The 11,993-nt window shown below is 39.5% G+C and overlaps 2 protein-coding genes across 2 annotated transcripts; both read left to right on the top strand.

Annotated features, from left to right (window-relative positions):
* The first annotated feature begins 866 nt into the window (after positions 1-866).
* On the top strand, positions 867-2,904 carry LOC140783567 (protein NUCLEAR FUSION DEFECTIVE 4-like). Its single transcript, XM_073130484.1, has one exon. The coding sequence runs from the start codon at positions 1,070-1,072 to the stop codon at positions 2,846-2,848; it is 1,779 nt and encodes a 592-aa protein (XP_072986585.1). The 5' UTR covers positions 867-1,069; the 3' UTR covers positions 2,849-2,904.
* Positions 2,905-3,232: 328 nt separating this feature from the next.
* Positions 3,233-11,907, top strand: LOC140783566 (splicing factor Cactin). Its single transcript, XM_073130483.1, has 13 exons — positions 3,233-3,594; positions 3,726-3,817; positions 5,160-5,256; positions 5,605-5,676; positions 5,784-5,846; positions 5,952-6,092; positions 6,795-6,890; positions 7,645-7,929; positions 9,225-9,360; positions 9,449-9,591; positions 10,241-10,411; positions 10,735-11,001; positions 11,091-11,907. The coding sequence occupies exons 1-13, from the start codon at positions 3,295-3,297 to the stop codon at positions 11,208-11,210; spliced, it is 1,983 nt and encodes a 660-aa protein (XP_072986584.1). The 5' UTR covers positions 3,233-3,294; the 3' UTR covers positions 11,211-11,907.
* The last annotated feature ends 86 nt before the right edge of the window (positions 11,908-11,993 follow it).

Below are 11,993 nucleotides of genomic sequence, written 5' to 3'. Positions count from 1 at the left end.
TCTTTTTTGATAAGATTTATATCAAGCCCATCCTCATATCCATGAGATTTGGTGGCCTAACAATCACTTATTTAATCTTGAATTGATTTGAGAAGAGTGATTAGATATTTAATCACGATTAACCGAGGTTGTTTCCTACTTACTTCCATCATCAAGTTATAGTAGAACCCCAAGCAGAGAGTGGTTAAGAAACATATATCAATGACCATCAGTCTATGCTTGAGATTATTTAACAATGTCATGTGGTGTTAGGTAAGAGAAACTTATATTTTAAAGAACATTATAAATAACACTATTTTTTTTTTTGACAGTGTTATAAACGAACCCCTTATTATAATTATTTATAAACATAGCATCTTATTTGATAAAAAAATATATAGAAGTGGAATCTTTCGTCTAATTTCAAATATAGTATTTTTTCTAAGTTATCAATGACCCAAAGCAGAGCGAGACTAAGAAACATATATCAATGACCATTAGACTATGCTCGAGAGAAAAATATATCTAACCAACTACCTATAAAATGGGCCAAATGGGCTAAGCCCAGAACTAAAGTAGGTTAGTTTGGACAAGATTGGGCTAACTCGAGTCGAACCCAAACAAGTCCTTATCTGAAACGATTGTGTTCAAATGTCGGTGCGGATCAACGACCTAAAAGCTGATCCTACGTTCCTATCCGACATTGTTTTAAAGATCGTAAGTTACATCCAAAAATTTAGCCATGACCGTTGACTAATTTTGCTATCATTGATCTGGATGTTTCAGTAACGGACCTCCTTCGGAGAATCTTATCTAGAAAGAAGGAAAACGACATAGAAGGATATAAAGGAGGAGGTGGAGAAGGAAACCGACTACCACTTGCTGGTTCACGGGACCAAATGCCACTTACTAAGTTCATTAGCATAGAAAAAGTTGCCCATGAAATAATGAATTTATAGGGTGTTATTTGTAACTATCTTGCAACAATTTTAATTGGTATAGAAACAATGCCAGTCTAGCTATGGCCTTTCTCTTTATAGAGTTTAGAGATAGAGAAGAGTAGAGAGAAAGAGAGAGAGAGATAGAGAAGATGTCATCTTTATCGTCCGGGCCAATGGGCCTGGCAGTCCAGATGCTCTCCGGCCGATGGTTCATGGCGTTCGCCTCCTTCCTCATCATGTCCGCGGCCGGCGCCACCTACATCTTCGCCATCTACTCCGCCGACATTAAATCCTCCCTTGGTTACAACCAGCAGACGCTCAACACTCTGAGCTTTTTTAAGGATCTCGGCGCCAACGTCGGCATCCACGCCGGCCTCCTCGCTGAGGTCACCCCGACCTGGCTCATCCTCGCCGTCGGCTCCGCCACCAACCTCTTCGGTTACCTCATGGTCTACCTCTCCATCACTGGCCGCACACCTCGCCCGCACGTGTGGCAGATGTGCCTCTACATCTGCGTCGGCGCCAACTCCCAGTCCTTTGCCAACACCGGCGCGCTCGTCACCTGCGTCAAGAACTTCCCCGAGAGCCGCGGCATCGTCCTCGGGCTTCTAAAAGGCTTCGTCGGTCTCAGCGGTGCCGTCTTCACTCAGCTCTACCTCGCCTTCTACGGCGGCCACGACTCCAAGTCTCTCGTCTTGCTCATTGCCTGGCTCCCCGCGGCGATCTCCGCCGTGTTCCTTCGCACCATCCGCATCATTCCCCCAAATCGCTTGTCGAACGAGTTCAAGGTCTTCTGCAACTTCCTCTACGTCTCCCTCGCCCTCGCCGCGTATCTCATGGTCGTAATCATCCTCCAGAAGAAATTCGCCTTCACACGCGCCGAGTACGCTGGCAGCGCCGCCGTCGTCCTCTTCCTCCTCTTCATCCTCCCTCTCGCCGTCGTAATAAGAGAAGAGATCTCCATCTCTAAACAAAACCACCCACCAAAAAAAATCCCCCTTTCTCCTCCCACCACCACCATCCTGAGCAATGCTAGCAGTAAAAATACTACAAATTTCACTTTGTCTCGCATTGTAAAGATCTTCAAATCCCCAAATCGAGGCGAGGACTACTCGATCCTCCAAGCGCTCGTCAGCGTCGACATGTTCCTCCTCTTCGTCTCCACCGTCTTCGGCGTCGGCGGCACGTTGACCGCAATCGACAACATGGGCCAGATAGGCGAGTCTCTGGGCTACCCGGCCAAGAGCATCGCCACCTTCGTCTCCCTCATCAGCATATGGAACTACACGGGCCGCGTTGCCTCCGGATTCGCGTCGGAGATCCTACTAGCCAAATACAAGCTCCCTCGCCCACTCATGTTCGCCTTCGTCCTCCTCGTTTCCTGCCTCGGCCACCTCCTCGTCGCCTTCGGCGTTCCGGGCTCCCTCTACGCCGCTTCCATCATCATCGGCTTCTGCTTCGGCGCCGCCATGCCGTTGATCCTCTCCATCATATCAGAGCTCTTCGGCCTCAAGTACTACTCCACATTATATAACTTCGGCGGGATGGCGAGCCCGGTGGGCTCCTACATCCTCAACGTGAGAGTCGCCGGATACTTGTACGACAGAGAGGCCATGAAGCAGAACGGCCATAAACTGGTTCCATCGTCGTCAGGGAAGTCGTTGACCTGCATTGGAGTGCAGTGCTTTAAGCGTTCGTTTCTCATTATCACGGCGGTGACGCTCGCCGGAGCTCTCGTGATGTTATTACTGGCATGGAGGACTAAAGAATTCTACAGAGGGGATATATATGCGAGGTTTAGAGAGGGGTTGGAGGGAGAGAGTAAAGCAGAGGAGACGAAGTCTTCTGTAGAGAAAGAGAAATTAGATGAGAAGGAAAGTCTGAAGGGGATTGATTCAATTCAAACTTCACAAAGGAATGTCTTTTAATTCTCTGCTGTCAATCCTGTAAAATTGGAAAAGCATTTGTGGCATGGTTTTCCTAATTCTTTTTATTTTTTTTAACTCGTTAATTCTGAGATCAAAGTATAGTTCCGTATTTTTATCTCATTCTAAAACATTCAATCCGTTTAAATTAAATGTTTCAGCAACTTAAGTTAAAATTTTATTTTTATATAAAAACGTTGAATGAAACGGATAGCCCTCCGTTTTGGTCATTATTCTTTTTTTTTTTGGTAATGGAAAATCCATAAACTCTAGCCTCAAGCCGGGCTGAAGTTGCTTGACTGGGACCGGGCCGAACCTAGTGTGAGCCTGTTGTGGCCCAGCCCGGCCTGAAAGCCCGACGATCACTTCTAGCGCTACCTCAAGCTACTCTCGTTTCTAGTCTTAATAATAAGTCGGCAAAGAGCAGAGCACATCCCGCCTCTTTCAGAATGGGGAGGCGTCGCCGAACCCCTTCTTCCGAGGAGGACGATGAATCCGAATCCGAATCCGAGAGGCGGAAAAGCTCCTCCTCCCGAAGCCGGAGCCGCCGCCGCCGCCGCCGCCACGGAGAAAGTCACCGGGACCGCCGGCGGAGGAGGAGCTCCTCTGGTGATGAGAGTGGTAGCGGGGATGAGTCGTCGCGTTCCGGATCCGAGGAGGAGGGCCGTGGGAGGCGCCGAAGTAAGTCGTCGAAAGATGTTACTGAGGAGGAGATCGTGGAGTACATGGCGAAGAAAGCCCAGAAGAAGGTATTCCTTTTGCCTTTCGATTCGTCTCTAGGGTTTTTGTGTTGTATGGTATCTGGTTTGCGCCCCCCCCCCCCTTCCCCCCGTTTTTTTTAAAATGAAATTTATTTAGGGTTTTGATTGATTGTCTTTAGGCTTTGAGGGTGGCTAAGAAACTGAAGGCGAGCGCGGTTTCCGGATATTCGAACGATTCCAACCCTTTTGGGGATTCAAATCTTACGGAGAAGTAAGCAAGATGGCCTTTTGCTTTGAACTTTAAGAATTCTACTCCATTATTGAGAAGTTGGAAGCTGTTGTTTGGAATCCAAAATTTTAAGCAGGATCAGTGTTCTTGTTTAGTTTAGGAGTTATATTGTACATGATAGATGTTCTTCGGTTTCCCTTCGCTGAATTTAATGGCAGATAGAATTCCATACTTTCTCTCGTTAGGCAATCTTTTTAAGGAAAAATAATCGGACACTAGAGTAGAAGATTCACTCAATATCTAAGGGCTATTTCTGATCCCTTCTTAACCTTTGAACAACCTGTAATTGATAGCAATTGCTATAGTGACTTTAGTAGCTTGTCATGTAAGTTTTTAGTTCAGAACATGGTAACAGTTAGTCTGCGCTTGAGACAGAAGATATCAGCCTTTACCTTGTTTACTGTCTCTGTGCTGTCTGACCTAAGATAAGCTAGCTTGCGTTCTAGCTGTATTATCCTCGTTCTGGTCTTATAATTTATATTGAGAAAGTTTAATATGTGATATAATAATTGGGAATGAATTTAAGGTAAGCTAGTAAGCTATTTCTTATTAGATTACTGTAAATATATCTGGGAGAATTATTGGCTTTGCACAAGCTACATTTTGCATCAATATGCATCTGTACTGGTTTACATTGCCTTATTTTGAATCTTTGATTAACTGATTGGAGTTATAAACATGTGCTTGCTAATATAGATTATTGAGTTCTAGCAGAAAGTTGGGAATCAACTAGGGCAAGAGTAGCGATGGGATAAATAATTTAAGTGGCAATAGTATTTATATGCTACGTGGGTCTACATTATGTTCTCATTCTTTTTTGCACTATCCGTAGATAAATTTATGGTCTCATGGTAGGAGCAGAATCACATGATGGATTGTTCTGGCTTTGTTAGTAATCAACAAGAGGCGGTCCTCACTTAGAAGTATAAAGAACCATGGTAATATTGTATTTGACCGATAAGATATGATTAGAAGAAAGAGAATGAGGAATTATATATTGTTAGCTGGACACATCTCTATTAACTAGGTAATGGTAATTTAATTTGGTCTTACCGTCCAGCATAAGGACCATATAGAGTACTAGTGGCTCAATTTAGGTCTACCATGTGAAATGGGGGAATAAGAAATCTAAAAGTCGATTATGATAGAAGCAATAAAATGGACACCACAGACTTGAGGTGCTGGCTTTTGCAACTAAATTCAAAGGAACATATAGCTGATCTTACTCACGGATCTTTAATTGTTGCTAGAAGAGCTTCATAGTACAATATCTTCCTATTTCTGAATTGGTCATGCTCATTCTATTTTTTTAACATGATTACAGTTTTGTGTGGCGAAAGAAGATTGAACGAGATGTCGCTCAAGGCCAACCTTTAGATATTTCTCTTAAAGCTGAAAAGAAGAGACAGAGAGAAAGAATGGTATGCAATAAATGGTCATTGTATAAGAGTATTGCCTATTTTGAATATTGGAGCTTCACTTAAAATATAGCATAGATCTCATGCATGTTTTGGTTCAAACTCTAGATGCATATATGCAATAATCTGCCACTGAGAAAAGGATTAGTTTAGTAAGTTACAAGTTTGATGCTCAGATATAGTTGTGTTTTTTTTTCTTTCTAAACTTTGAGTAAGATATAGTTGCATATTTACTTGTAGCTAGACAGTAGGTTGCACTGCAATTTTGCAGTTTGGACATGTGCTTTCTGTTGTACTCAGGCTTATTTCCTTAGTAGATGTGATTTCTTACCATTTGTTTTCCTAATTCAGGCAGAGATAGAAAAGGTTAAAAAAAGAAGAGAAGAGAGGGCTATTGAAAAGGCACAACATGAGGAAGAGATGGTTGGTTAAGTATTCAATATTTATATAGTCGTGGAGTTTTGTTGCAGTCTTATCTATACCACATTGATTCGTCTTGCATAGTAGATGAACTTTTAAAACTTTTGCAGGCATTGCTAGCTCGGGAACGTGCTCGAGCTGAGTTCCAAGACTGGGAGAAGAAAGAGGAAGAGGTGTAGACATGAACTCTTAGACATTCTCTACCAATGTTAATCTAGATTGCTCCGGAAGCCCTTATCTGGGCTGCTTCTAAACCCCTTCTGTGTAATCTTCTGCAGTTCCATTTTGATCAGAGCAAAATCAGGTCTGAGATTAGATTGCGTGAGGGACGCATGAAACCCATCGATATACTTTTGAAGAATCTTAAGTTCTCTGAAGATTGTGATATTGAATTAAATGAACCATACATGGTATTCAAGGTAAGTATACTTCTTTGTGTTGTCATATGAATATATAAATCTTCTTTCGTTCCTTGCTTGATGAATATGGAAATCCAATGAGAAGAGAAGCCAGCATTTTTAAGTTGGAATTGGTACTCTTTTCCTTGATATTTTGTAGGTTTCTCATTTACGGTTTCTAGGTGAGTTATTGATGAATTATAATGATATATTTTCATGTGCTAGCACTCAGCAGATACAAAATTTTGGTACTATTTCTGCTATAAAAAAGCAATGCTGGTAAATATTGAATCTGGATTAAATGTAATGTGAACTATCCAACATAGATTAATATAAAATAGTCTTCAACTGTGACTTGCTTTCTTGAAATGCTTTTGCATCGAAGAACATTTATCTTACTATTTATTTACTTTTAACATTCATATTCAGGATAAAGCAGAATGAAAAACAAGCAAGCAATTGTTATATTCTTATTATCATTTCCTATAGTTTTTTCAGAGAGAGAGTGAGGACTAGCCTCACTTAAACTATCGTCGTTTCCTATAGTTACACAATTTACAAATTATGTGATGTCTGCCTTATGTCAAGTAGTTAGACACTTCAAGTTTTGTTTTCTTTTTCTTTGAAACTGATCACTGTTGGCATAGTTAGAGTCTATGAAGAGGTAGATATCCTTATTACCTTTTAGTGACTATCATTATATTTTTCCAAATAAATAAGCAGGGATTGACGGCTAAGGAAATGGAGGAGCTGCAAAATGACATTAAGATGCATCTAGACCTTGGCGGCGAAACAGCAATGCATACTGAGTACTGGAAGGTACTACTCCTTGTCTTTTGTGTCACCATTTTTGTAAGTCCTTTACATCGTATAACAATGATGGAGAAATTGCATTTACAAAGAGCTGTCCAATTTTCACTTTTTTATCATGATATTAATTGCGCAATTCAATCCTTTTTGTGTGGTTTAATTACTTCCTTGATATGAACTTAAATATTTGTTATTTTATTCATTTATTCATTTATGTGTTGTCTCAGTTTTAGTTATTATATTATGAAGTGTGGGAGGCATTCTTTTAACATTTTAACAAGAATTCTCTGTTCTCTGAACCTTTTAGGTGCTCTCATTTCTAACCATTTATGCATGTTTATTTTGATTACTTGTGACGGAACTGATGGAACTCATCTGTATCTTCTTTTAGCTGATTGCATATGTGTTCTCAATCCAGCTTGTTTTCCTGGTGCTGAATGTTTAGTTGCACTTGGAACTCATTTGCGGTATCTTTCTTATACTACCATATGTATTTACGGAGTGCTAGTATTCAAGAGAATTAATTGGCTTACTGAATGCACTAATTGCATATTAGAGTTCTAGCAAGGAAATAGAAGAGTGCCTTACTGAAAGGTGGCTCTACCTCATATATGCTGCTAAGAAGTACCATTGATGACAATTGAATTATTTTATAATTAGATAGCAGAGCCTTTTTTTCCTATCTACTAGTTTTTTGTTAAAATCTCTAAAGATATGCAATTCCATGTCATTACTTTTGTAATAATTGTTTGATATTGATCAGGCATTGATGGTGATTTGTGATTGGGAATTAACTGAGGCTCGAAAAAGAGATGCACTGGATCGAGCTAGAGTGCGTGGTGAGGAACCACCTCCTGAAGTCCTTGCTGAAGAAAGAGGTTTACATTCAAGCATTGAGACAGATGTGAAGAATCTCTTAGAAGGACGTACTGTTAGCCAATTGGAGACAATGCAACTTCAAATTGAGTCACAGATGCGCTCCGGCACTGCCAAGGTGGTTGAATATTGGGAAGCTATCTTGAAACGCCTTCGGATTTACAAAGAGAAGGTATGTACAAATGTTCTTTCATCCCTCAAAAATGAAAAAATGAGAGTTATACCAGAAATAGCTGTCCTCTGAGGTTCAATTGTAAAATACTAGGTACTGGTATAGTCTGGCATGTTAGGTGTTTATTCCATGTTGAAATATTAGTCTGCTTAAGATATTTACTAGTTTCAAATTCTATCCAGTATCCATTATATATCAGACTAATATTTCAGTACAGCTCCAATATTTATGCTGTACCATTTGAGAACTCTAGTAGAATAAAATGGTGTTCATTGCTGAGTGACTTGGTTCCATGTTTAAAGTATGCCAAGGTATGACATGCTTTTTACTAGAGTCTTGGCAGCGTTCCATGCTAATGCATGAATATACTGTCGTGTAAATCCCATGCTTCAATAAGGACCAGCAATCTAATGATTTAAGGTTTAGACTTATTTGGAATACTTCTAGTTCTTGATTCTTGTTGTGAAGGTTAAAACAAAGTTAAACCTGTTGTAATTGAGTCCATTGTCAGTGTAGAAAACAAATTTGATCTTTACCAGATCATGTTGAACAATTCATGTTATAGGCATCTTCGTCCATACAGATTTAGCTATCTAAATTGCATTTCTTCTGAGTTGCTTAAATAATCTTATGCTCCTTGGCTTGTCTGTGCCTTAGAGATGAAGGTGATTCCATGATTCATGTGTATATTATCACACCAGAGCATGTGCCTTTCATGTTCATGTGCATCTCTAAATTTGCATAGCAGTGAGTAATTATTCTTGAAGTTGGAAATGCATGCAATTTACATGACCCATTTGGCTAATGGTCATAGGCAGATCCATGTACAACCAATGGGAATGCTGTGGAACAACTTATTGGTCTCCCCTGATTTAATAAGAATTACCCAGCCCATGTAGCCCACATCGCTTCCTCCCTACAATTTATAACAATCTTGTCATTTTTTGTGCCTAAGTTTGTTTTTTTTCCTTATTTAGCACAATGTCCATTTATTATGCTGCCTGTTATCAACAAAATAGCTCTTTTATGTGACTCCATTTAGATCATTATCTACATATAGTGTTTAGCTCCATCCAGGTTGTTGTCCTCTACTTTATTACTTACCAAGAGTCAAGCTTATGCTTTTACAATATTCTGCCGAGGGATACAACATACACACCATTTCACATATTGCACATTAATTCAACCTTGGTTTGACTTTGAATATTTCAGGAGTCACAAGTGCATCCTAATTGCTTCAAGAATATTGAGCATAGTTTTCTAACGCACTTTCTCTGCTATGTTGATAACTGCAGGCTCGCTTGAAGGAGATCCATGCCTCTCTGTTGGAAAAGCAGCTGCACCATCTAGAGCAGGTAAAGGCTGAACAGGGCTCAGAAACAGATACTGAAATCAAGCCTAAGGAGGAAGATGTGATCCATGATGTAGAGGGTATGTTCTTCTTCCTCATCTTCATTCATTCAGCTTTTACTCATCTGGGAGTTCTTAGATATTGACTTGATATATATTATGTGTATAGATGCGAAACCATATTCCCCTGAACCTATTATTGAGGAATCAGAGCATGAGCTGGAAGAGGAACCAGGATCTTTCTCACCTGAGCTATTGCACGGTCAAGAAGATGAAGAAGCAATTGACCCTGAAGTGGATAAGGCTGAACTGGTACTGTACCAAATACAGATTAGATGTTAACTGTTTGGTCTTTTGTATGTCTTTACGTTGTCTCTCTTTGATTTTAAGTTTAAGATGCTAGAAATGAAGAGCTGGACGTCCAACTAAGAGATCATCCAGCTTTTGAGAAAAATTATTGGTGGCAATTAGTGAGGATATCAGTTGTTCGAAAGTAGGGTTTATGATTTTCTGAAATAGATCTTCTATTTACAAGTAAAGGAAGACATCTACTTGACTAATTATTAAATTGGGGGAACTATCATATTTGGGGATATTTTTTACTTATAATAGTATTTATAAGTTGATATTTCTGATTAAAAGATAGTCAAACCACAGACTATGTGGTGACCTTATTTTGCTGGCAAAGTTTTAGATCTTTTTGGGGAAGACCAATTTATTTTGGGGAAGACCTTATTTTACTGACAGTTTCGACCTTTTCTCCACGCTATAGATCATGCCATTTCACATTCTTCCCTTGGATGCTGATAACATTGAAAACACACTGGATTCATGTTATTCAATGTATAATTAACTTCTTATTAAGACAATATGCTTGGTGGTGTTACCTGTGCAATAAATTTCTTTGTTCTTTTTTATGATGTCACAAATATCACATTTCTCGGATTTTTATATGTTTCAGGAAAGGAAACGCGATGAGGCTGCAGTACACAGAAGAAAAATTCAGGAAGCAATGACAAGAAAAACAAGTAAACCTGATGAACTGGAACTGAAAGCAATGAAAGCTATGGGAGCCATGGAGGAAGGGGATGCAGTGTTTGGTTCTGGTGCTGAAATAAATCTGGATTCACAGGTCTGAGTTTAACTTCTTTTGAATTCCAAGAAATAACAATATGATTGCTGTGATGGGCATGAGCAGCTGGGAGTTTGATAGAACTGAATTAGTTTCAATTCAATGAGTAGCCGCATCCTTGTCTGCATGCATCTAGAAGTGCTTTATTTTACTTTGCTGAAACAATATAATTATGGGTTCTCCATTCGTGTGAAAAGCCATATATGGAGATGTGATGTCACTTGTAATAAAACCACATAATTAGTTCTATTGATTGATCTTGTTTTGTTATGTTTATAGATAACTGACTCATGCTTATATTTCATCTTTTCACGTGCTTGTAGGTATACTGGTGGCATGATAAGTACCGCCCAAGAAAACCGAAGTATTTCAATCGGGTGCATACCGGATATGAGTGGAACAAATATAATCAGACGCATTATGATCACGACAATCCTCCCCCTAAAATTGTTCAGGGATACAAGTTCAATATTTTTTACCCTGATCTTGTGGATAAATCAAAAGCACCAGTGTACACCATTGAGAAGGATGGGAGCAATGGTGAGACATGCTTTATAAGATTTCATGCAGGGCCTCCATATGAGGATATTGTGAGTATCATATTTAAGTCTTAACTTTTCATTATGCTTTTATATATGTAAAATAGTCTTTTTCTTATATTTTGTGTACTTATGAACAGGCATTCCGCATTGTAAATAAGGAATGGGAGTACTCTCATAAGAAGGGTTTCAAGTGTACATTCGAGCGGGGGATTCTCCACGTCTATTTCAACTTCAAGCGTTATCGCTACAGGCGGTGACACATTGGAAGAAAGAGGAGGGGAAAAGAACTTGGGGTCTATTTTAGAGGATTGACAGTACTATATATTAACCACGGTAAGGTTCAGTATCTGCATTATGGAGATAAGACTGGGAATATAGGACAAGCAGTATCAGTTGTGCTTCCTAAATGGATTGATTAACAAGACGTCCTATTTATTCTCATGTTTTCTGGTGGGTGAAAGGAAAGTTAATCAGAAGCATTGGATAATGATTTTATCAATGGTTTCTACTGTACTGCTAGGAAGGACATAGTAGCATGGACGATATCATCTCATCTGTATATTTAACAAGAGGAGATTACGAGAAATTGTCAGTTTACAATCCATATGGATCTGTAGGACAGAACAAGAAAATACCTGGCCAGGGAAATCTATTTTATATCCTGAGATGTGTGTAGATTCAAGCTCCCTCAATTTTCTATAAAGGTTCAGTGTTGCTGGCCCCTCCCTGGATGCTTCTGTTTGCTGCCATTATTTAGTATGAGTTTTACAACTGCGCAACACTGATGCATCATAATGTAGTGCATCTGACAGATTGATGATATTTTCTTTGAAGATGATGGTTTTGATATTCGTAACATTTTCATTTCTAGTTTGTAAATATGAGTACGGTTTTTTTTTCTTTTGAGAAAATTAGGCAGGTGAATCTAATATGGAAGACAAGTATTTGGCTAAAGATCTCCACGTTTGCTATTTGCAGTACTGCTAGGTGGAGTATTATACTGTTGCCTTTGGTGATGATTTAGTGAAGCACTGGAGCAA

Source organism: Typha latifolia, chromosome 3 (genome assembly GCF_019914945.1).
Source record: "Typha latifolia isolate L0001 chromosome 3, TyphaL0001v2, whole genome shotgun sequence".
Taxonomy (NCBI): Eukaryota; Viridiplantae; Streptophyta; class Magnoliopsida; order Poales; family Typhaceae; genus Typha; species Typha latifolia.
This window is presented reverse-complemented; position numbering and strand designations above follow the sequence as displayed.